At 33.5% G+C, this 26,389-nt stretch overlaps 1 protein-coding gene across 3 annotated transcripts; it reads right to left on the reverse strand.

Annotated features, from left to right (window-relative positions):
* Positions 1-750: 750 nt before the first annotated feature.
* Positions 751-12,487, reverse strand: LOC120090929 (L10-interacting MYB domain-containing protein-like). 3 transcript variants are annotated; one of them, XM_039048625.1, is made up of 4 exons: positions 12,156-12,487; positions 2,727-2,812; positions 1,523-1,878; positions 751-1,430 (listed from the first exon to the last, which is right to left on the reverse strand). In XM_039048625.1, the coding sequence occupies exons 2-4, from the start codon at positions 2,734-2,736 to the stop codon at positions 879-881; spliced, it is 918 nt and encodes a 305-aa protein (XP_038904553.1). In that variant the 5' UTR covers positions 2,737-2,812; positions 12,156-12,487; the 3' UTR covers positions 751-878. The 3 variants fall into 3 exon arrangements, with proteins under 3 accessions (XP_038904553.1, XP_038904552.1, XP_038904554.1); XM_039048624.1 differs by lacking the exon at positions 2,727-2,812 and having other exon boundaries at positions 12,156-12,486; XM_039048626.1 differs by lacking the exons at positions 2,727-2,812; positions 12,156-12,487 and adding an exon at positions 3,678-6,748.
* Positions 12,488-26,389: the final 13,902 nt, after the last annotated feature.

Genomic DNA, 26,389 nt, shown 5'->3' on the forward strand with positions numbered 1-26,389 from the left:
TTGTAAGATTATAACCGGTTTCATATGTAAGAAAAATAAAAAATAATAATAAATTTAAAATAATATATAAAAATGTATTTTGCAAAATTTAAAATTCAATATTCAAAAAATATTTATAATATTGAAAATCAAAATAATATATAAATCTAAATATTTAAAAATACAAAATTCAAAATTAAATTAACATATAGTATAAAAAAATAATAAATATAAATAAAAGAAAGAAAGAATTATAAAAGAAATATAGAAAAATATAGAGAAAGAAAATATAAAAGAAAGAAAGAAAAATAAAATAGAACAAAAAAATCTCACCTGAAATTTGATACCAAGACCATGAAGCTAAAGGATTGTTTTGGTCAACCACTAACTAGTCAAGTTTGCACTTTGATACAAGTAAGAAACAACTTTAAATAAAATAGAAATGAAACAAATAGGTTTTCAATTTTAGCCCTATTTTTAGGTATGTTTCTCAAATTTTAGGATCAAGAAACAAGAATGATTATCAACCAAGTCAGTTTCTTAGAAAATTATAAATTCTAAATAAGAAACAAGAAACAAGAACGTTATCAAACAGACCATAAGATATCAATTATTTTTCTTTATTGAGATGGAGATCAAACCTCACAAATATATTTCATCGTTATCAAAACATAAGCGGCCTCAACAAATAAATGTCATCATTCATCATGAGAGCACAATTGTTTTAATCATATCCAAAAATATTATATAACTGGTAAAAGAAAGAAAGAAGAAAAAAGACCAAGTCTTTCTAACACAAATTAGAAAATCCAAAAACCATGTATCAAGTAGTTAAAGGAAAGAAGGAAAAGTTTTTTTCCCCCTAACATGTAAAAATCATCAACATTCTAATTAATTAATTAAAAGTTGTTAATAAATCCTTTTCTTCTTGATTCAGGAATGCACAGAAATGCTTTTCTCCAAGTAGTGTCAGCAACCAATTGTTTCAATATTTTTGTATAGGCTTTATCATCGATATCAACCATGCTATTTAAAATTTTGAAGCATTTGTTCAAGTCTTCATCACCATAATCTCTTGCTATTGACGAAGTCTCGTTGACGTCAACTGATGAAAAACCGAGAGGTCTTCCTTCAAGTAAATCATTTCTCCTCTTTAAATTCTCAATATAAGCTTCTTTGAAAGATGACATTATATCATTTATGACTTCTCTCTTTCTTTTAGATTTCTTGCTCATGCTACTTTGACCATGATTTTCATCTCTATTATTTCCATAACCTTCATTGAACATGGGAGAATCGCTTTCAGTTTTATTATCATATTCAGAATCTGAGGAAAGTTTTGATGATGGAAGAGCATGGAATTCTGCTGCAACTGTATCTCCATATATTCTCATCAATTTATCGTAATGTGGACATCCACTCTTTTTGAACTTCTTAACTTTCTTGTTAACCTACAAAAATTTACCAACTTATCCCTCAATCTTAGTAAAATAATTTTATCTAGAATAATGACAAAGATTAACAATAGTAATTGAAAAAGTACCTTAATGAGATTAGTCCACTGCTCCTCTTCTAAAGTAATAGTTCCCAATACAGGATCCCAACCTTTTCCATTAATATCACCCAGCAACCTTTTGAATTCTTTATAACGATGTCTAAGACTGTTATACTTATTTTTCAATTGTTCATGTGTATAAGCATATCCTGTTCTAACATATAGTTGTTCTTTTATATAAGTCCAACTAGTTTTAGTAAAAGTTGTAGTTGGGCGATTTCCTTTCGCAACTTCTTCTTCCATCAAATCAATAAAAATTGACTCATTTTTAAAAGACCAAGGCCCATCGAATTTTGATGCATCAATTTGAGTAACATCTTCAATACAATTGGTCTTCATAAATCCTGAAAATAAAAATCCTACTTTAATATAATCTATATAAATGGGTTGCATAAAGGAACATAAATAGTTTACAGCAGCACCACGTTAGTATAATTCTAAAAGTTCACCAGTAAAAATTATTTTTGATTCTCAACATGCTAAAGTGAGTATAGCTCAACTAACATACAATATGTGAGCAATTAAAAGGTCTGTAGTTCAAATCTCTACCCTACTCTGTACTCATGAAATTAAAAAAAAAAAAAAATGAAAAGTGGGGAGAACTCATTAAGCCACTAAACCACTCTTTCCGCAAACAAGTTTCGAAGGAAGAAAACATAATAATTTCAATTACTAACACTGGAAAAAGAAATTAAGATTTCATTTGAAAATTTGATAGTAATGTCCATTCCAAAGATTGTTGAGAAATAATTGAATAGAATATTGTAAGGCCCCTTACATAGAAATAGTAGGACTATTAGGAGAATATTGGTATTAGTAAAGGGTATAAGAGTAATTAGAAAGGAAGTTAGTTAGTGAATATGGCTATAAATAGGAGTGGGAGTGGTAGGAGTGTGAAGAATTTGGTGGGAATTTCCATTTGGGAATTTGGGAGAGACTAGCCCTCTCGAAAGGCTAGGGTTTATCTTGTTAGTTTGTGAGTTTATAGCATATTTCAATACATTTTCCTATATTTCTATAATTGAATTGTTCTAAATCTTTTAGTACCGTTCTTGTTAGGAGGGTTACTAACAAATTGGTATCAGAGCCTATTCGTTCTGGGCATATCGCTATAAATTCAGATACAATGTGTGATAGGCTACAGGAGGTGTTTGAGATCTTGGAATCAATGCAACAAACATTGAAGGATTACCTGCTCTCATACCAATTTGTATGTGTGATAGGCTACAGGAGGTGTTTGAGATCTTGGAATCAATGCAACAAACATTGAAGGATTACCTGCTCTAATACCAATTTGTTAGTAACCCTCCTAACAAGAACGGTACTAAAAGATATAGAAAAACTAAAGGACAATTCAATTATAGAAATATAGGAAAATGTATTGAAATATGCTATAAACTCACAAACTAACGAGATAAACCCTAGCCTTTCGAGAGGGCTAATCTCTCCCAAATTCCCAAATGGAAATTCCCACCAAATTCTTCACACTCCTACCACTCCCACTCCTATTTATAGTCATATTCACTAACTAACTTCCTTTCTAATTACTCTTATACCCCTTACTAATACCAATACCAATATTCTCCTAATAGTCCTACTATTTCTATACAAGGGGCCTTACAAATATAAACCTGAATTAGTAGGAACAGTCCCTCCAACTTTCAGGGCCATGTTCTTGAATATCAGAATCCAAGGTCCCTTTACTTTATCAATAATACTCTTTTTCCTAGTCTCCTTCAAAACTTTCCACGAAAATTAAGGTTGAAGTTTTCTTGACCTACCTCTATAAGAAACTTAATTTGTATTTTGAAGTACTAAAAAGGTTTTATAGGAAAAGTGGTAAATATACTTAAAAAACCATGGTGTTGGGATTTATTCTTATTGGCTCTTTATGCTAATGAAGAAAAAAGCATCTTTAATCAAAATCATTCTAAATCTCCATAGATCTAAGTTTTTTTTTTTTTTCTCGTACAACAAATAAGAGTGAAGATTTAAATCTCTAACATCAAGAGAGATATAATATATCATACATGTCAAGTACCGATGAACTATATTCACTTTGGTCTAAGTTCATCATCGGTAAATTTCATAAAATAATAATGATGTTCCATGCAAGATCAAAGAAAGCTGTTACAAAACTGACCATGCGTAAAAGATTTTCCAAAACACTTTGTGAGATGCCACGAGTCTGTTGAAGTCAAAAACTAATTGCATGAAGTTTTGCCCAGGTGAATGAGAACAATCAGAAACGAAGGAAGGAGGAAATTCAGAGCACAAATTCAAACTAAGAGAGAGTAGGAGAGATTGAAGGAGAAGATTTTGATTAAGACAATTCTGATATGAGAGTTTGAAATGTTGAGCCATAGGGACCTTTTCTTTAAAAGAATGAGATTTCACATAGACATAACTATCAAATGAGCTTCTAATGAAGCCAATCTTAGTTACATAGTCATTAAACCTTTGATACCAGCAGCGTGGAGACTGTTAAGGCCATATATTGACATTTGGAGTAGACAAAATAGGTTTTCCTTTCCCTTCTAAACATACCCTCGAGGTTGCACCATATAAATAGTTTCATTTAAATGTCCATGTAGGAAAGTAGTCTTCACATCTAGCTGATCCAATTCCAAGTCATTTTGGACGACTAGAGATAGAAGAGGTTTGTTTGACCACCGGGGAAAATTTCCGTTATAATCAATTCCTTCTTTTTGGGTAAACCCCTTTGTCCAAGTCTTACTTTGAACCTAGGTTGTTGAATGCCTGGAATGCCTGGAATGCCTTCCTTTATTTTATAAACCCATTTAGAGGCAATGGGCTTATAACCTTTTGGTTGAGGCTTTAGAAACGAGGTGTCATTTTTCACTAAGGACTCCATTTCTTCGTTCATAGCAGTTATCCACTCTCTCGCATTAGGACCACTAACTGCTTGATTAAAATTTGAAGGTTCTAAGTCATTTACTTAGGCTTCAACACTTAGAATACAAGATACAAAATTAGTATCTGTATACCTAGTAGGTGGATGAATCTGCTCCTTTGCCTATCTCTGGCAATAGAGTAATCCTGTAGTTTGAATGCTCAGTGTCTGAACTCTCTTCATCCACTGGTTTTGATAATTCAGTAGAGTTAGGGTCCATGTCATGAAGAGGGTTGCTTGAACTTGGTTCAGAAGAATGCTCCACCTCAATTAAGCCTTCTGTAGATTAGAATCCAAATTAGCTTCTTGAAACATAAACATCTCTTCTTCTCTAAATGTAACATTCCTACTGTTGATGCATTTCTTTTCTATTGGAAGCCATAGCCCGTAGCCCTTCACTCCTTCAGTGAAACAAACAAATATACATTTCATTGCTCTTGACTTGAGTTTCCTTTGGTTATGATGTACATAACTCACACAACCAAACAACTTTAGATGATCAAGTTTAGGGGCCTTAACAGACCGCTTTTCTTCTAGTGTTAAAAGGTCAATTGAGTGATAAGGGCATCTGTTGAGGGTATATACAGTATAAAAGGCTGCTTCTGCCCAATACTCTTCCAGAAGCATTGCATCTAAGAATTTACACCTTATCCTTTCCATTATGGCTCTATTTAACCTTTCAGCCATGCTATTTTGTTGGGAGTGTGTGCCTGACAGTTCTGCGCCCCATAATACCCTCCGTTTTACAAAATTGACTGAATTCATCGCTGCAAAGCTCAAGCCCGTTAGCTGTTCTAAGGCATTTTACTAACTTAGATGCTTGCTTTTCAACATAGTTTTTCCATTCTTTAAACCTCCAAACACTTGGTCTTTTGTTTTAAAACTAAAAATCTAGCTCTTACTAGAATAAACATCATCAATAGTTAGGAAATACTGCGAACCACTGAGCGATGGGATTTGAGCTGGCCCCAGAGATCTAAATGAACATAAGCCAAAATCTCTATGGCTCTGTGCTGGGAGTGTTGAAAACTTCGTTTTTTGCCCTGCCATACCTTCGAAGAATGCCTTGTTTGGAGAGACCTTGAAGACCTTTAGAACTGATATGAGACAATCTTTCGTGTCATAGATCTCTTTTAGTCAAGGTACCGTCTAAAACCATAAGGGCTGTGACTTTTGAACATTCCTGATCACATACGCCCCATTCCTTTTCTCTCCAATTAGAATAATCTTTGAATCTATCAATACATGAAATTTACCTCTAATAATCTTTGAATCTTTCAATACATGAAATTTACCTCCTTGTCCCTCGTAATGGCAACCTATAGAGTCGAGCTAGGAAGCACAGATACTTCTAATTGTGCATAGAATCGATATCAGATGTGTATTAGATACGGATACGTCCAAATACGTGTCTAATACGTGATTTGAAGTATCTGATTTTTTTTTTTTAAATTTTCAGACACGCGTATCTGCTTCTAGGTACGTGAAGGGGATACGTTGGGTCTTTTTTTTTCTTTTCAAATTTAAGCCCAACACACAACCCATTTTATTTAAGTGCATGTTTTGGAGTGATTTTAAAATCATCAAAATCATTTTTTTTAAAAAAAAAATCACTCAAAAATAAACTTTTAATTACTCAAAATTAATTTAGTTTTAAATTTTACACTTTTAAATGCAATTTTCATATTATCAAAATTAGTTTTGAAGGATTTAACATGTTTCATGGTGATTTTGAAAATGACAAAAGTGATTTTAACCATTTTAAAATCACTCCCAAACATAAAAGTGCACTTAAATCGAGAGAATCCAAGACAAACTAAATTAAAAATGATAAAGACGTAAAAAGTAAAAAGTAAAAAACCCAAAACGTAATTAAATCTTCATTCTTCTCTTCTCTCTCACTATCTAAATCAAGATTCTATTAGGATACCGCCTAACAAGGAATTTCTGAAGAACACAAAAACAAATAACTGTAAAAGATAGATTTATATTGCAATATCAATAATGAAACTACAATATACCATAACCTTTCGAGAGGGCTACTCTCTCCTTCATTTCCCCAAAGGAAATTCCCACAAAATTCTTCATGCCTTCTTCCAACCCTTCTCCTTTTATTTATAGTAAAAATACTTAACCCCACTTACTAACTATTTACTAATTTGCCCCTTCTAGTACCCATACTAATATTTCACTAATTATCCCCACATAATCCTAACTAGGAGTCTTAAAAAATCCACCCTTCGAAGACACCTTGTCTTCAAGGTGTGCTTACAAACATGATCAGAAAATTGCACAACTATATATATACTGTCTCTTATACACATCTAGATGTGTATAAGAGACAGCTATATATATATATATATATATATGGTTTAAGAATCATCAGCCTTCTTTTCAGCCCTCAAAAGTGATAGGAGGTTCAGCCCATTAAGTGGCCCAATATTCTTGAATCTCCCTCTTCTCACCCACCATTTGCATATCCTTGGTTTAAATTTGAAACCCTCCTTCTCTAATGGGCTAGGCACACAATCAGTTTGTTGCCCCAAAACCGAGTCCGGATGTTGAATCTATATACCTTCTTCCATACAAATATCAAGGATATTCAAACCACTCCAGCCCATTATCAAAGCCCAAAAGTATGCTGCCACCTTGTCCATTCCATGGCCCCAAACACATGTTTTCTCTCACCTCTTTTCTCAAAATACTCGATTGGCATAGTAACATGGAATTGGGCCTCCAAAACTTCTTTTAAACACAGCCAACTCGCAGGTGTATAACCCACGTAATTAGGGTTAGTTTTAGTTGTCATTCATTAACTCCACCCTACCAGCTTTTGACACGTCATTGGCTCCCTTTGATCACTAAACTTATCCCAACCTTCCACCGTTGTCGCTATCTTTTTCGTCTCTATCTGCACATCTTCTACAGTCGTTTCAAGGAACTCAGTCTCCATCTTCGCTAAGCCATCCATCTTCCTCCAATTATCATGTCTGTCGGTTGCTGCATGTACACCTAGTTTTCCGTCACCGTCGAACAACCTCTCCAATTTGTCCCGCAAATGGTCCACCCTTAGTGTGATTCTTCTTCTCCTTCCATGGTCGTTCGTCTTCCTCTGCAAATTTCAGCACCTCCCATCTCCTCGTTCCCCCCACCATCTTCGCTCGCCAAAGTTCCATTCAGCCGTCGTTTCTCCGTCAGCCTCTTTGCCATGGTGGTTCGGGTTTTGGGTTTAAATTGAGGTAGCACCCACATAGGCCCCCATCTTCTCCGTTGACCGTGATAGACTATACTTCCCATATTTAGATGCAGCCCGTTAAACCCTAATTCTGCAACCCCTTGATAACCCATTCACTCATAATTGGCCCATTATGGAATTTCAGCCCCCTATTTGGATGCCAAATTAATAACACCCCGCTTTCCTCTTTGGGCCACAGGTGGACATCTTCCGTATTCATTTTTAGTCCCATTAATCCAAAATCATTAAGATCTTGATTCCATTCCTCTACCCTCCAACCGATTGACATGTGGATGGCATTAGGGTTAAATTTTTCGTTTTCCTCCCACTTTCGTCTCTGCTAGTTTCCTATCCCTCTTCCCAAGTGGTCCCCATCTATCACGCCCTGGCTCATCTTCTTCCTCCTTCTTCACAACTTCCTCTGTCATTAACAACCCGATCGCACCCAACGTCAGCCACTTTCTCTTTCGTTATTGGCTTCAACCGCCGTTCTCTTTACTTTTGGATCCCACACCGTCTTAGCTACTGGTCGGTCTCCGAATTCGCCCACACCGTCTTAGCTACTGGTCGGTCTCCGAATTCGCCCACACCGTCTTATCCAATCCTTCGTTCGCAACTTTGCTTTTCCTTGTTGTTTATTCATCATCTCAAGCCACCCACACCATTGCCTCCAATATTGGTCTTCACTACGCCTTCCTCTTCTTCTCTCTCGGACCTTGTGGCTTTTTAACCAAAATTTCTTCATCAATGGTCGAGGACTCTCCTCTGAGAATCCTACTTTCAACAAACCAGTTGCCCTTCCAACTCATTTGAATGTTGTTGTCACACTCCTACAGATTCCCAAACAGCCTTCCCCATCTTTCTTTCCTTTCCATATGCCGTTTGTTTCGCTTCTTTTTACATCTATTTTGTGCGTTTTCATTTGATGTCGTTCGAGCTTGCTTCTCTACACACTGCTGCACCACTCGATAATCGGTGAATTCTTTCTCCACCTCGCTCGATTCTTCCTTTTTGTTATTATTATCTTGTCTCTGTTCCTCTTCAACTTTAGCTTCATCTTCCCCCTGATTTTTCTATCAACTTTGTTCCACCAAATTCCCTAATCCTTACCTCCTCTCCTTGGTTGCCTTTGAAATTGTTCTCCTCCACCATCGTCGCCCCTTGGTTGCCTTCCCGATTCGGTGTTCACCGATGGATTTTCCTTGCTTCTCCCTTCCTTACCTTGCCAACTGGATCTCCCTTGCTTTCTCATCTGCAGTCTTGGGTACGATCGACGTGTTCCAGCCACTTTTTGAACTCGATCAGATAGTTTTCGAATAAGGCTTTCTTTCTCCACTTGCATGGTTGCTAGTCTTTTCTCCTCTCTTTCTTTATCTCTTTGCAGAGATTCAAGGAGCCTTTGTTGCGATGTTGTCACTTCTTCTTGTATCTCCAATAACACTAATACTAGCCTTTGACTACGATCCATAGCAGAAACAACACTCCCAAGAAAGAATGGCTCTGATACCAATTTGTTAGGATACTACCTAACAAGGAAATTCTCAAGAACACAAACAAATAAGAATTGTAAAAGATAGATTTATATTGCAATATCAATAATGAAACTACAATATATCATAGCCTTTCAAGAGGACTACTCTCTCCTTCAATTCCCCCAAAGAAAATTCCCACAAAATTCTTCATGCCTTTCTCCAACCCTTCTCCTTCTATTTATAGTAAAAATACCTAACCTACGTACTAACTATTTACTAATTTTCCCCTTCTAATACCCATACTAATATTTCACTAATTATCCCCACATAATCCAAACCAGGGGTCTTACAGATTCACACTCCCCCTTCATCCTCAACTTCATTTTTCAATCTTCATCTTCTGCTCCTTTCCTACAGTCTACTCTAAGTCGCTCAACCATCAGTCGACGTTACTGGATTTTTTTCTTCAAGTTTTCGCTCTCTTCTTGAATCTATTTTAATCTAACTTAAAATAAGTATTATAACAATTAATTGGACATTATTATTATTTTTATTATTATATATAAAATAACATATCTTTAACGTATCTGTATCTTAATTTTTTAGATATTGGTGTATCGTCGTATCGTGTCGTATCCGTATCCAGTAATTGTATTTGTGTTTGTGCTTCTTAGGAGTCAAGCATACCTAGGGAGATCAGATTTCTTTTCAATGTTAGAACATGTCTAACATTTCTAAGAAGTGTAATGGTGTCATCTTCAAATTCTAATGTGACTGAACCAATTCCAACAATTTGACAAGAATTATGATTGCCATGTAGACTAGGCCTCCATTCCATTCCCTATAAGTGTAGAACCACCCTTTATTAGGTGTCATGTGGTGGGAGCAATAAGAATCCAAAACCCATTCTTGACAATCACTCTCTTCTTCACATTTCTTAATTATAGTCAGTGCACACTTTAATTTGGCTAGCGTATCCATGTCCGACACGTGTCGAACACTCCAACACTCTGACACTTGTTGGACACATATCAAAAACTTGTTAATGCAATAGATATGTTAGACACTAGTTGTACAAAACCAAAATTGGACCAACATTTGGTAGACATGCATCAAACTCTTCTTACATATATTATAGTCAACACATTTATGGCAAAAATAATAAAATTTGAGAGCGAAATACATCGAATTGATTTTTTAAGCATAGAAATAATTAAACTCATTAACTTTAAATTTCCTCCTTGTTTAAAAAATATATATATGTTAAAAATGTATGTTTTAATAAATGTGTCCTTGGCGTGTCCGTGTCCTAAATTTAAAAAAAAAAATGGCGTGTCGCCGTGTAATGTCGTGTCATATCCGTGTCTCATATCCGTATCCGTGCTTCTTAGGCCAGTGCATCAAAGAAGGAAAAGGAATTCTCACCTGCTCTTACTGTTGGTTCAACTTCTTTAGATTTCTTGAGTTTCCCATTTTGTTTTCTTATAAGGAACCGACAATCCTTCTTCTAATGACCATCCTTGTGGAAGTAGGTGCATTTAGGCTTGGATTTTCCCTTCTCTTCACTATGTTGATGCTTGGGCTTAGATTTGCCTTTAGCAACCAGACCCTCCCCATTCTAACTTTCTTTGTTAAGGACTGAAGTTCCATCTCTTTGGTTCTTAGATAATAGCATTGGTTTGATGGATTCTTTGTCATATTTAAGGCAGTCTTCACTTCCTTATAGCTTTTTTGAAATGAGTTTAAGAGAATGAAAGCATCATTTTCATCCCCTAGTTTCTCTCCAAGATTCTTGAATTCAGTAGTAATCTTCTTGAAGTCATCAAAATTTTCAGAAATACTCTTTGTTGAATCCATTTTGTATGTGAAAAATCTCTCTTAAGAAACATCTTGTTTAACAAGTCTTTTGGACACATACAGCTCATTAAACTTGTTTCATATTTTGAAAGACATTTCTTCAATAACTTATCTGAGTACATTGTCACTGAAGTCAGAGTTCCATAGGCTGCTGATTCCCGGGCTTCCTTTTCTTCTACTGTCATGTTGTTTGGAAGCTTGGTTGGGTCTTTGGAGTGCCTTTATGGCCTTTTATTGTCCCAACATTGCTTTAATCTTGGATTTCCATAACCCAAAGTTTGATTTTCCATCAAACTTATCTATTTCAAACCTTGCTACACCAATTCTTATGAATCAAGAACTGGTTTCTTGATTGGTTTAGGGCTCTAATACCACTGTTATAGAACTGACGACATGTAAAAGATTTACCAAAACACTTGTGAGATGCCATGAGTCTGTTGAAGTTAAAGACTAATTGCATGAAGTTTTGCCCAGGTGAAAGAGAACAATCAGAAACGAAGGAAGAAGAATGAAATTCAGAGAAAAAATTCAAACTAATAGAGAGTAGGAGAGATTGAAGGAGAAGAGAAGAACACAGGAATTTAGTGGTTCGGCCTTAGCCTGCGGCCACTGTGTACAAGGGATATTAGTCTATTCTTGAAGAAAAAAATGCAAAAAGTTACACTGTCAGATAAGTTCTCTCTCCGTAGTTTTCTATTTTCATCACAAAAACATGAAGATCTAATTTGAACTATTTATAACAGAGTGTACATGAGTTGATGTACTGAAATGTTGGATTCGTAACGGCAAGTAAAGTCCATCCATTTTAACCAAAACAAACAACTAAGAAACTATGAGACATTCTTCACCAAGTGCTTGACCAAATTCAAATTGTGCTCCAACTAAGAAACCATGAGACATTTCTTCCCTTTTTCTATCTTCATTTGAAGAATAAACTTCACTATTCGCCAATAACATTCGTGTTCTTCTAGAGAATACTCTAAATTAAATAGAGAAATTTTGAACATATAAAATAGATCACATATGAAGAAATTGAGGCTATATACTATAGAATTTGAGCAATGCCAATTAGTTTCAAATGATTGAAGCATATTTCAAAATAAGAAGAAAGTAAAGTTAAAAAAATAAAAAAGAAATAAAAACCTTGAGTAGCAGGAGGAGCGAGGTCGATCGATGGATCTTCAGGACTTCTTTCTTCGTTGGTTTCCAGAGGCATGAGGATTTAGGGTTTTGAAAAGTGAGTGTTTTCTGAAAACGAAAATGCGTTTTTTTCCAAATACTTTTTTCTTTTTCGTTTTTGAAAATTCTTTAGAATTCTAAAACGTTTTTAGAATCTATTAACCCAAAAACGAAAAGTAAGGGGAAAAAAACTCGATTCGTTACCTAACAATTCAATTAGTTACAAAATGAATCCTAAAATTTTGGTTTTGAAGAAGCTGTTTTTCCTTTTTTAACTCCACAAATCACACGCTTTAAGGGAAATCATAATGGGTGATAAAGATAAGAATGTAAAAAAGCAAGGTGTCTTACAGTTTCTTAAATTGTAGATATGACCAAAAAAAAAAAAAAATCCAACTTTTCATTTTCATTAAATATATTTGACAATTTTATCCTTTTTAGTTAGTGGTGTTTTGATTCCTATTTTTTTCTCCAACTTCTAACTCTGGATAGTAGCAGTTATGTATCGATATACATCATTTTAGGTATATCAATTAATTGATACACCTATATACTCATTAAAAAAACTTAATTGATATACCTAAATAACAATATTTGAATTTTCTCTCGTGCATGTATTTTCAAATTTTAAACTTATTTCTTCTTTCTCAATCATCAATTTTTTTCCTTTGACATGATTCTAATACATTCATCGTGTATATATTTTGTTGCAGTTTTATTTTATGTCAATTTTTCATCTTCACAATGTATTGTATTTTATGTTTGTTTGATTTCTTTTTAAGTTTTGATTTTTTTTCGATTTTAGGAGATCTTTGTATTTCGTTTTAATGTTCTATTGTTGAGTTGTTTTTCTCTTATTTAGGTTTTGATGAATTGATATATTTTTTGGGTTCTAAATCAAGTTTTAAACAAAAAATGACATGTCAAGTGTATTGACAATAAATTTAACAACAATTAACATTCAATCAGTAACATATCAAGTAAAGAATGCATGTTTTGTTTTATATAAAAATGAGTGTATCATACATCAATGTTAACTACTTGAAGTAAAACAAGAGTGTATTAGTAGATATCTTTAACAATCAACATTTCAATTGTATCATCAATATATCTAACAATAATCAGCTTCTAATTAGTACATTAATTATTTTAAAGTAAATCATATGTTTCTCTTTATAACTAGGATATTCAAGTGTGTATCAGCAATACATCATATATAAGATATAAGTGTTTCAGATATCAAATAGTAAATATTTTTAAGTAAATATAAGTCAATTAACATTCAAAGTGTATTAGTAGTATATATAACAAAAATAAACATTCAATCACTAACTTATTTGCAAGTAAAACATGCATGTTTCATTTTATAAACATGATATTTGAAGTGTATCAAAAATATATCAGATATAAAACGTGAGTATATCAGGCATCAATCAGTAAAAATTTGAAGTAAGACATGAGTGTATTATATACCAATTAGCAAACATACCAACCAAGTACATCAACTAACCAGCATTGGTATCAACACAATAAAATTTCAAATACATAATTGTGCTAATCAAACATCAATTAGCAAACATGTTAAAATTAATTTAAACTTATGTTATCAAAATTGTTATCACTTATTTTAGTTTTTCTCACACATGGATAATTGCTACACTATTTTATCCCTTTTGTATTATTTTTTCTCTGTTAGATAGTGTATTACTTAATATAGCACCAATATATTACTACTCTGCTTCAAATTATGTATATCATTTGATATACTAACTGATATATCTAAAATGAAGTATACTGAATATTGCTCATAGAAATCATTTTAAGTATATCAGTTAATTGATATATTAAATTCATTAGTAGCACAGAAATCATTTTAAGTATATCAGTTAATTGATATATTAAATTCATTAGTAGCACGCTTACTACTGTAGGTTTAAAATTCAAGACTAATTTTTACAATTTACCATTTTTAGTGGGTTGTGTTGAGTTTTTTTTTTTTTCTTTTGCCATTTTTTCAAAACTAAAAAAGTGAAGATACACACCTAGTTTTGAAAAAAAAAAAAAAAATTGTAAATGTACAATTGCCCCTATATAATAACAACAACAATAATAGTAGTAATAGTAAGTTAAAATATCATTTTGGTCCTTCTACTTTGATTATTCAATCTTAATCCTTATACTTTAATAAATCTTAATTTTAGTCTCTCAAATTTAATTTCAATCAAATTGGTTAAATAATAATTATTATTATTGGTACCTCTCGATCAGGATCGATACCAAAAGTAAAACAAAAATTTAACCTCTTGAAATATCACATCCACACGTACTATTTATCTACCTTCCTTACACCGATATCCTTTTGTAAAGTTAATGAGAGACTTTCCGTAGGAAGGTGCTGAGAAATGTGGTAATCTACATTTCTCAGATCGGATATTGTTACTTCACCTAAAGATAAAGATGGTCTCGGCATAGAAAAAGATCAAGATGGCAAACATAGCCCTGCTTAATAAATCAAAACTATTTAACTGAAAAAGATGGCTTATGGAAGAAGTTTATTTGATGCCAAATATAAAGCTTGCTAGGCTACATTCCAAATATCTGGAGCCATAAAAGCTCAAAATCCCCATGGTTCCATATTACCAAACTACAAAGTCAAGTTATTTACCATTTTGCTTGGCACATTAATAGTGGTGGTACTCGGAGCTACTCGATAGCAAAGAATCGATGCACGATTGACTTGATAATCTGATTATTCTATGTGATTTGAAAATTAAATGAATGGCGTGCGATTTGCAGTAAAGAAAATACTTGTATGAACAAGAAAGATAAGACAAGAAGATGGAGACACAGTGTTTAAGTGGTTTGGCAAGATTACCTACATCCACGAGAAGATCTAAATTCTTTTATTGATGAAGATTGCGTACAAATTTTGTTGTTTACAGAAAACTAAGAAAAATGATGATAACTCTCTTTTTAAATTTAAAATCAGTAGTATTTATAGAGTATACCAGCTGACCATTTACAAAGTTAGTTATAAACAAACAAAAAACTGAGGTATTTGAGTCAAAGTTTCTTCACATTGATCGCCCATTTTGAGTACTAAATCCATCCCTTTTTATAATTATGATGTCTCTAGTATAGTACTTAACTGGAAGATTTACCTCAAGTCTTTTTATGCTTTCTCTTTTGTTTGAATTGATCTGTAGCTCTCATTGTACATATCAAACCTTCTTCTCTTTTGAATAAATGTATCACTTCAAGACTCGAAGTATAATGGGATATTAAGAATGTGTCAATCTAGTTGAGATATCCTAATGCACCTTCTGATTTCACTTTGCTCTCATATTTTGTTTAAAAAAATCTCACATCCAAACCATCAACCTTTTTTTTTGCTTTCTCGATTAAATCTTGATGAACAGGATGAAGTTTATATCTTCCAATCTTAAGGAGTATTATCAAAATATTATGTGTAATAATTTTCTTTCTGACTGTATCACCAAATCTGACATAATCTTTCTAAATATTATATATGTAATGTTTTTTTTCAAATTTTCTATCTCAATGTACATTCAAATCTAATCAAATGAAGTAAATTGGGTGAATCAAAGATTGAATTGGGGAATTGGATTAGGAATATGAATTTGAAAACGATTTATATACATATTTGGAAAAGATTATGTAAGAGTGGAGTTCTTTTCAAGAAAGTCCAAAAAAATCAATGATTTGGATGTAGCATTTAAAGAAGTTAGAATTTTGTTATGGTCTCAATATTGATTTGGCTAAGATGCTCTAAAATGAGCCATTAAAACAGTTGGCAAAAAAAGATGTCATTTGTGAAAGGTGAAAACTTGGAATGCTATTTTTGACAATTTTTCAAACACAATGGATACAGGCACCAATTATATGTGTAATTTTAAAAGTTGAAATTGTTGGGTTTTATGTCCTAAAACTTGCAGTTTGTAAAATGATAAACATTTTCTATAATTAATAAACTTATTATTGATTTTATAAATTGTATGAAAGTCTAAATCCAATAAACTAAGACCCATGACTATTACATGAGTACTTGAACTTTATGTGGACATAAGAGTTGATCAAGTTCGAGTAAATAGTCAAAATGATCTATAGTACATGAATAAGGTTGGGTACCTTATTTTGGTAACACTATTGGATGAAGTCTACTCTGTAGTTGTTACAAAGAGTTGTAAAGTGCTACATACGAAGTGATCCTAATTCATACATGTTATGGCATGTGAGGAGTGGGGGCATCCTATGCAATGAGTTTGCCTAAGATCGAACCAAAAAATAAGTCACTCTTACTTTAAAATGTATAAGACTGACTATTTCACTTAAATGATCTAGGTAACTCGATCTTAATCTTGAGCTAACTATAAACTCCTGTTTATTCGAGATTATCCTTATATTTGCATAGGTGAGAGTTGGCAATAGTGTCGGCTCAATAAGCCTCCCATTTCAGGGGGTAAGACCTAATAGATAGTTGGGGACATAGGGTGCAAGACGGAGTTTACGCCTACCCGATTTAGGGATAGGAGAAAGGTTGTTCTCTCAAGTACAGAATCCAAGTCTTGAACAAGGGGTCTCACCCTCTCACTGGGCTGAGAGAGTTTGGTTTAGTGATTGGATCACAAACCAATTGTTCATTAGAGGATCAGTAGGAACTTGAGGAATAAAACGTAATCTTGGGGGTAAAACAGATATTTGACCTAGCCGTTATTACGAACAACCTGTGAAGAGTCGACTTGCTGATTATGGTTAAATCATGTGGACATAATATATCTACAATGAGGGGAGTGCAACTATGGGCTTTAGTGGAGTGACCCATTAGTTAATGAATGAGGATTAATTTGGTTTAATGAGTTTAGCCAATTAATCGGATCGTTGGAGCCCATGATCTGTAGGTCCGCGAGGTCCCCTTACTAGCTCGTAATTGGACTAGCTCTAAAATAGCGTGATAAATTAATTTGAAACGTTCAAATTAGAATTTAGAGAATTTATGAGATATAATTACGTGTTTAATTTGAGAATTAAACAAAATAGGAGAATTTATATTTAAATATGATTTACATATATAAAGATGGATGTGTGTAAAAATTAATTTAATATTTGATTAAATTAATTAAGTTTTATTTAAAAATTAATTTATGTAATTAATTTTATAAAATTTTTCAGTTTTAAAATCAAAATGGTTTTTAAATATCAAGTTTTGATTTTGAGATAAAATTGAAATTTGGAAAATGCCATGCAAAAATGGAATATAGAGATATCTCATTATCCATCTTCTACTTGCTCACACAAAATCCATCACCGTTGCCTTGTGTTACTCCAAGCATGAGCTGCAACTCATGCAACTCTCTTCCTTGCATGATGGCCTGCAATATATTGAAGAGTTTGGAGTGAATTTTGGGCATGCAATCAAGAGAGAATTTTAGAGAAAATTCGTGCTGAAGAAAGTGTTCTTCAATAAGATTGCTGCTGTAAGCAATTCTCCATCATCCCTTGATTCAAGCTTGTTTTGAGTCCCACTACTCAATCTAGAGCACCAAGAGAATAGTGGGGAAGATCTTGAGGTCGTTTGCAACAAGATTCAGAGAAGACTGCAGCTAAAGATCGAGCTTTGAAGAGGTTCTACAAAGGTATGTCATAAAACTCACTTGTTTTCTGCAAAAGCATGCTTTATATTTTGCCAAAATTAATGAATTATAGTGCTTAAATGATCTTTGTTGCTTCCGTTGTTGCTGATACAATCCTTCAGAAATAATGTCCGATCCTCCACCGTACAATTGTTAAGAAAGAAAAAAAGGTTAAAAATCACTTTTAGTCCATAAACTTTCATAAAAGTAACAATTTAATCCCTAAACTTTCATAACAATTTAGTCCCTAAACTGTGGTTTATAACGATTTAGTCCATGTACTTTCTGTTGGGATTGGTATCCTAATTCTCCCGGAGTCTCGTTGTTTTGTAAAGATACACATTATTCAATGAATAAAATAAGTATTATTTAATTCTAGCATTTACTCATATCTAATAAACAAAGCTCCTTGGTTATCTTATGTGAACTTAAGCATGTATATGTGATATACAATTGGATCATGCCTTAAGTGATAACCTTAATCGGTCTGTAGTATAAGGATTAAGGTGGGATACCTGATCCTGGTGACACTACAGATACGACCCACTTTGTAGAGGTTTTCAAGTGTTCTAAATTACTACAGATGGTAGATCCTGACCATTCATGTGGAGACGTGGAGCGGGGGTGTCCTATACAAAGAGTTTGTATAAGACCTGGACCATGAGATGACTAGACTCTATATATAACGCCGTTGATACTAGAGACTTGCATCTCACCCAAACGACCATAGGTGACACGACCTCAATCCTGAGTGTTTTGGGAACTCCTACTTTTGAGGGCGGTCCTTTGATTAGTATGGGTGAGAGTGGTCAGATTGTCAACTCAACATGCCTGCCTTTTTGGGGACTTGTCTGATTTGGGAGCTTGGAACTCAATCCACAAGATGGAATTCACTTCTTTCCCAAAGTAGGGATAAGTAGAGAGATTGCTCCCTTAAGGGCTGATTCCGGGGCTTGAACATAGTGGCCACAGCTTCTATTTAGAAGAGAAAACTCAGTCGTAGTAGGACTATGACTTATGTTCATTGGAGGGATCAGTGATACTTAAGAAAACAGATGTAACTACAAGGGCATAACGGTTATTGGCCAAACTATACTTACGAGCGATCTGTGAAGGGTTGTCGCATTGCTGATTAGTTAAGATGGACACATAATATATTTGTAGTAAGGAGAGTTCAACTGTCGGTCTTTTGTGGAGTGCCTGGCAGTTAACAGATGGTGGTTCCCGTAACTAAAGAGTTTAGTCAGTTATTCATGTACCATTGGAGCTTTGAAGCTACAGGTCCATGAGGTCCCCTTGGTAGCTTAGATTCTGTTGAGGATCAGTTCTTGGTGTTGATTTTAAATGTTCAAATTGACAAGAGGTATTTTGATTATATATGATATAATCGGTTTGATATATGAGATACATCTAGTGGAGGATTGATGTAAATGAGATTTACATTAAGTACCATGGAATAGAAAACGAACTATGGTTTATATGTTTCATGAGATGAAATATTAAAACTATAGGTTTTAAATATAGTATGATAAGTTGGTTATCATTTATGTTTATAATAATATTAATTATTAGACAATTAATTCTTTTTCTTTTAAATAACCAAAGTAGTGGGTGATTATCGGATCATGGTAACCATGAGTTTAAAAGGAAAGTGGTTTCCTATTTTGAAAAGAAGTTTTTGATAAACATATGAAAAAGTTTTTTGAGTTTTCTCTCCACACAAAGAAACTCGCGAAATTCATCAAGTAAATACGGATTTACTAAACGACGGCTGGGTGAGCTAAACGGTCGTGCAGGTGCGAGCTAAACGATCATGCAGTATTTACTAAACGGTCGCATAGCTTTGCTAGACGATCGCTGGCCCAAGGTAAACGATTGTGTAGAGTCTATAGGCAACAGACCGAGCTAAACGATAGGCTAAAAGATTGGGCATCGACCTATACGATAGGTCTCAACCATCTCCCACTTGCCCAGTCGTGTATGCGATCATTGTTTCCTCTGTTCGTCTGCCTCATACCAAGTCCGAACAAAGCCCACCCTCTGGATTCTCACGTCGAGAATACCAAGATAGCAACTCAACACTGTTGAGGTTTTATGGAGGCCGTTCGTGTGCTATGGAGGTCGTTCGTGTTGCGGAGTTGTTCGTGACTGAGGAGACCATTGAAGACGAGCACGAAGTGTTCGTGCTATGTTTCTGCGGTGTTGCGATCGTGTAGATCGGACATTCGAGGCTGCTATTGTTCCAACGTTCGTGCGCAACGGAGCGTGGAGATGTTTCTGCCGATGTGCGTAGAGTTTGTCTCTTTATGCATTTGTATTGTTCATGCTGTAATTTCTGGAAATATTTGTATAACCGTTTGTTTTGAAGGCGACTGTAAATATGTTAATTCATGATTGTAATTTGGAATAGTCTTGTTCCGCTGCTCATGGGAATCTTCGAGTTCCGATTTCCTTCACTTTCAATTTTGTAACAATTTAGTTTCTGAACTTTAGTATGTACCAGTTTAGTTCTTGTACTTTAAAATTTGTAATGATTTATTCCTTATCATAGATTAGTAAACTTGTTTTGATTCCCTGAAATTAGATTTAAGCTTGTTTCAAGCTTGTTTTGAGTTCTTGAAATTAGATTTAATGAAATTTTTTTTATAAATATGTTGATAAACAAGTTAGAGACTCAATATTTTTATATAATATAAAGTCTACATCACAAAATAATAAAGTTTGACATCTAATTTTGATTATTTTTTAATACGTTAGGGACTAAATTATTACGAAGTTGAAAGCACAATGACCAAATTGTTACATACTATAGTTCAAGGACTAAATTGTTACAATATTGAAAGTATAGAGACTAAATCGTTACAAACTAAAGTTCAGAGACTAAATTGTTACTTTCATAAAAGTTTAGAGACCAAAAATGTTTTTTAAGGAAAAAATAGTTATGCCATATTTTATTAAAGGCACCAATTATATATACCATCTCAAAAGTTTAAACCCTTCCCAAAATACAGATATATTAGCAAGAGGACTTTTTTTTTATTAGATTTTCATTATTTTCAATTTGATTCCTACCTCTAAAAAAAGTAAACAATGGGTATTGGCAATAGTGTTGAGACACCACTCTTAAATGGAAAATTTTTACAAATCATAATGTGTCACGTCATCCCAATGAAAATCAAATTTATTAAATTTAAGGCTAAGTAAGAATCATTGTGTTCTTAAATAAAAATTTGTTGACAAAAAAATAACAAATTAAAAAATGTCATGTGTCTTCTTTCTAAGCATATAACTATTGAAGCAATTGAATATAAGCAGTGATTGACTAAGTGTTAGAAAGAAAGAAGGAATAAAACTTGGTATGAGAAATGTTCAAATTAGAAGAATCCACAATTCAAGACAACTCCCCTACGTGGGAGTTATCTTTTTAATTAATTTGATTAATTAATAATATCTTATTTAATTAATGATTTCATTTAAATCATATTTAAATGAAACATCTCTCACATAACTCATAGTTTTAATTCAATTAATTTAACTAAATTAAATTAAATTAAATTAAAGAATTATTTAATTCTCTAATTAAATAAATATCAATTTGAATATCAAATATTTAATTTAGCCTACATTCGAATCATATTCGATTGTATTTCTCTCATAACTTATAGTTTTAATGTGCATCAAATACACATTAATTTTAACCTATAGTTTTAATATGAATCCAATTCACATTAAATTAATATTTGAACTCCTTTGAATATTTAATTCTCCCATAAATTAATTTAGAATCATATCCAAAATTAAATTTATATTATAAAATTTAAATAAAATATAAACTTTATATTATAATGTATCATTATCATTATATTATTTTCCTAAATGAATTTGAACATTTCAAACTCAATTCAAGACATAGTTACCTCAATTCCCTTTACGAGCTAGGAAGTGGACCTTATGGACTTATAAATCAGAAGTGTTTGAGTTAATATCCTAAATCTCATATGTCTTGTAGTTTGTAAATACAAATCAAATATCTAATAAAATAAAGATATTTTATTAAAGTTTGGACTTCATTAATTCAATCCAATAAACTAAGATGCAAGGTTATTTCACAAAAATTAAACATGTATGTGCATACATACATGTGAATCATGTTTAAGTGATAACGTAAATGATCTGTGGTAAATGGATAAGGTTGGGTACTTTATCTTTGTGACACTATGAATATGGCCCGTTTTGTAGACATTACAATTATTGTAAAGTGTTACAAATGATCAGATCCTGATCTTTCATGTAGAGACATGTGAGCGGGGGTATTCTATATAAAGAGTTTGTATAAGACTGGACTACGAACTGAATAGTTTCTCTATATAACACCATTACTAGAAGAGACTTACATTTCACTAGGATAACTATAGGTGACTTGACCTTAATCTTGAGCGAGTTATGAACTCCTGTTTATGAAGACAATTCTCTGATTTGCATGGGTGAGAGTGGTCTTGTTAGTCAACTCAACAAACCTACCATTTTAGGGATTTGTGCGAGTAGGGAGTTAGGAACACACCTACACAAGATGGAATTCACCCATTTCAGTCCTTAGGAAAAATAGATAAATTTCTCCCTTAATAGCTGATTCGAGGTCTTGAACATTGAGGCCTCAACCTCTCACTGGCCCAAGAGGTATTTATTTATAGTTAGACTATAAACTATTTGTTCATTGGAGGAATCAGTAGTACTCACTAAACAAAGTAAGAGGTGGTTCTAGAGATAGAAATAACCTTATGACTAACGCAACATCATTCATGCGTCATAGAGATATGATAAATGTGGCTGGCCACCAAGAGGTATGCGATGAATGGATGATGCAGTCCTGGATTACTCTTGATGTCAACTTAGGGACTTGATATTGGCTTCCCCGAACCCTGTCTTCTCTATTCATTTTCACACACGTTAAAAGCTACTGATTATCCCAACATTCTCAGATATAGTTTCTATTTGTTCTTAGTTTCTTTATATAGACATAACATAGTCTTTATCGCATGATTTCTCCTTTTATCATAGTTTCTTCGTAAAACATATTATCGTGAAAATCTTTCAGTTATAAATTCTCCATGTTCGACCTTAGATCATTCCAAGAAAATTGTGACCTTGTTATACTTGGCAAGTCACAAGAAAACTTGTAATAGAAGCGCATAGTTGCATACATTAGCACATATTTAGTTAGTGCATTGTCCATTGAGCTTAAGTGTACACCAAATCACATAATCACAGTAAGTTCAAAAAAACTATATTTCAAAAAGCAACAAGTTTTTGACGCCGTTGTTGGGGATTAATTGATTGTTTGGTTTTGTGTTTTTGTAGGCATCCTTTTGATTTTAGATGTATTGCTAGCTTAAACGACAAACAGTATATGAGTACGAGTATTGAACCTGAATTCAATATTGACCCTGAGATTAAGAGAACTTTTTGTCGCTGACAAAGAAGAAATAGAAGAAGAAGGAATATGACTCACAACAACAACCATAATAACCAGGTCGGAGGAAACGAATTATTTAGGCAAGGTCAGTAGGATCTTATTTTTTTGGCCTCAAACCGCAAGATTCCCATGAGAAACTATGCAACCTCGAATCTATATGATTTTTCACCTGGTATTATGTGGCCAACCATCAAAGAGAATGCGAGGTTCGAGATTAAGCCAATTATGCTTCAGATGATTCAAACTGCAGGGTAGTTCAGAAGAATGCAGGGTGAAGATCTTCATGCCCACCTAACAAGCTTTGTTTATGTGTAATACATTCTCTAATTCTGATGTAACACTAGAAGGAATCAAGCTCTCTTTTTTCCCTTACACTCTTTGTGATGAGGCCAAGAAATGGGTCTATTCCTTGGTGCCAGATGAGATTATGTCTTGGGACCAACTAATTGAATGATTTATGAAGAAGTTATTCCCTCCAACCGTTAATGCAAGGAGATGACAGAACATCGTGAATTTTAAATGAACAGACACAGAAACTTTAAGTGTTGCGTGAGTCAGATTTAGGCATCTGTTCGTAACTGCCCGCACATTAGCATCCTTGACTGCATACTGATGGAGACTTTTTATAACAAGTTGAATACAACTTCGCAATCGGTGGCTAATGCCTCTGCTGCAGGAATCCTTATGGATAATACTTACACCAAGGCTAAGGCGATCTTGTATAGGATTTCTAGAAATACTAATAATTGGGTGGATGATGGATACGAAAATCGGAATGCTGATAGAAGTCAAATGGAAAAAGCGATCATGCAGTTAGATGTGGTGAGCTCGTTAGCCACCCAGATGGCTACCGTCACTTCCCTTCTACAGACCATGATCATAGATCAAGCTGCTTTGAACAATAATGTTGCTCAACTTAACGTCATGACTCAGGTTGCAGCGGTAAGTTGTGTACAATATAGAGAACCTCACTCTATTGAAGTCTGCCTGTATGACCCTCAGATTGTTTTCTCCATTCATAACAACTTGTGTAGTAATATAATCCTGGTTGGAAGAATCATCCCAAATTTTCTTAGGGAGGAAATCAAGAACAGTCTGGACATAAAAATGTACATCAGTAATAAGAACACAAAGGGCATCCACCTGGATTCAATCAACACAACCAAGGCCACCACCATATCAAAATTTTACTCATTATAATCATAACCATGTGTCAAGTACTAATGCATCGTCATCACTAGAGATGCTTCTAAAGGAATATATTCAGAAGAACGGTGCGTTGATTAAGTCTTAAGTTTCCTCAATATGGAACCTAGAAATTCAAGTTGTTGGGGTTGATGCCATAAATCTCGTGGGTCCTATAGTTTGTAATTGTATTGTACAAACATCTTATTTATCTAATAAAATATGTGATGTTTTATTTGACATTTAGTTGCATTAAATCCACAAACTGATAAACTAATATCCAAGGTTATCTTATAGCTTAAACATATATGTAGAGACATACGGGTGGATCATGATTAAGTAATAGCCTAAATGGTCTGTAGTAGATGGATAAGGTTAGATACCTTATCCTGGTAACACTACAAGTATGACTCACTTTGGAGATGTTATAATTGTTGTAAAGTGCTACAAGTGATCTGATCTTGATCATTCATGTGAAGACATATGAGTGGGGGTATTCTATACAAAGGAGTTTGCATAAGACCAAACCACGAAATGACTAGTCTCATTATATAACTCCGTTCATAATAAAGACTTACATTTTACCAAGATGACCATAGATAACATGACCTAAATCTTGAGTGAGTTGTGAACTCATGCCTATAAAGGCGGTCCTTTGATTTGATGGGTAAGAGTGGTCATATCACCGACTCGATAAGCCTACTATTTTGGGGATTCGTCTGATTATGGAGTTAGGAACACAACTACATAAGAAGAAATCCACTCCTTCCCCAACGTCGGGGTAAGTAGATAAATTACTCCCTTAAGAACTAATTCCGGGGCTTAAACAATGTGACGCCACACCCTCTCCTGGCCCAAGAGGGGTTTGGTCATAGTTGGACTATGATTTATTGTTCATTAGAGGGATCAGTAGTACTTAAGGAGTTAGATATAACTATAGGGGCAAAACGATAGTTTTAGCCCAGTTGTACTTATGAGTAATTTTTTAAGGGTCATTGTACTGTTGACTGGTTATATCCAATGGACATAGAAATATATTTGTAGTGCGAAGAGTGCAGCTGTCGGTCTTTAGTGGAGTGCTCAACAGTTAACGGATGGTGAATAATTTAATTAAAGGAGTTTAATTAATTATTCACGTATCGTTAGACAAGCTATAGGTCCATGAGGTCCCCTCTGTAGCTCACCGGGAATTAATAAGAATAAATTTTTAGATTAATTTAAATTAGTCAAATTAATTGAAGGAATTAATTATATGTGATATAATTAATTTAATCTAATTGTATATGATTACTATAATGTATTTGATACATTATAATATAGAGTATATATGAGAGAAAATAAATATTTGAATATGATTCAAATATTAATTATGTGAATTGGATTCATATTATTAAATTTAATGTAAATGAGATTTATATTAAATATTGTTGGTGAGAGAATAGAAACTATAGGTTATATTGTATTTGATACAATATAGAAACTATATGTTATATATGTTATATTTGATATAACATATAGTTTAATATATATTATATGATAAGATAGTTATCATATAAATATATAGTAAATCATTTATTAAAATAAATTATTTTATTTTATTTTTTAAAAATCATTTTGGGAGGGAGTTGCAACTCTATCCCCTATTTTCTCTCTAATACGTCTTAGTGGGGAGGTGTGTGGGGGTTTTTTTCTTCTTCCTCTTGTGTTTTATATAAACCAACACAATATATAAATACTTTTGAGAAAACATCCTCGCTCCTTCTCCTCTCTTCTCCCAATCTCTCAAACTCCCTCTTCCAAAAATCCACAGAGCCCACACACTCCTAGATTCTTATCCCAGAGATTACAGTGAAAATTTCGTGGTAGCGTCCTTTTGATTGAAAGATTCT

Source organism: Benincasa hispida, chromosome 11 (genome assembly GCF_009727055.1).
Source record: "Benincasa hispida cultivar B227 chromosome 11, ASM972705v1, whole genome shotgun sequence".
Lineage (NCBI taxonomy): Eukaryota > Viridiplantae > Streptophyta > Magnoliopsida > Cucurbitales > Cucurbitaceae > Benincasa > Benincasa hispida.

Excerpts from the sequence above, each read along its gene's own strand:
- LOC120090929 (XM_039048624.1), bottom strand. The coding sequence starts at position 12,228 with ATGCCTCTGGAAACCAACGAAGAAAGAAGTCCTGAAGATCCATCGATC. Across the intron at positions 1,879-12,155 it reads CGCTCCTCCTGCTACTCAAG|GATTTATGAAGACCAATTGT; the intron begins GTTTTTATTTCT and ends TTTTATTTTCAG. Across the intron at positions 1,431-1,522 it reads AGTGGACTAATCTCATTAAG|GTTAACAAGAAAGTTAAGAA; the intron begins GTACTTTTTCAA and ends AAATTTTTGTAG.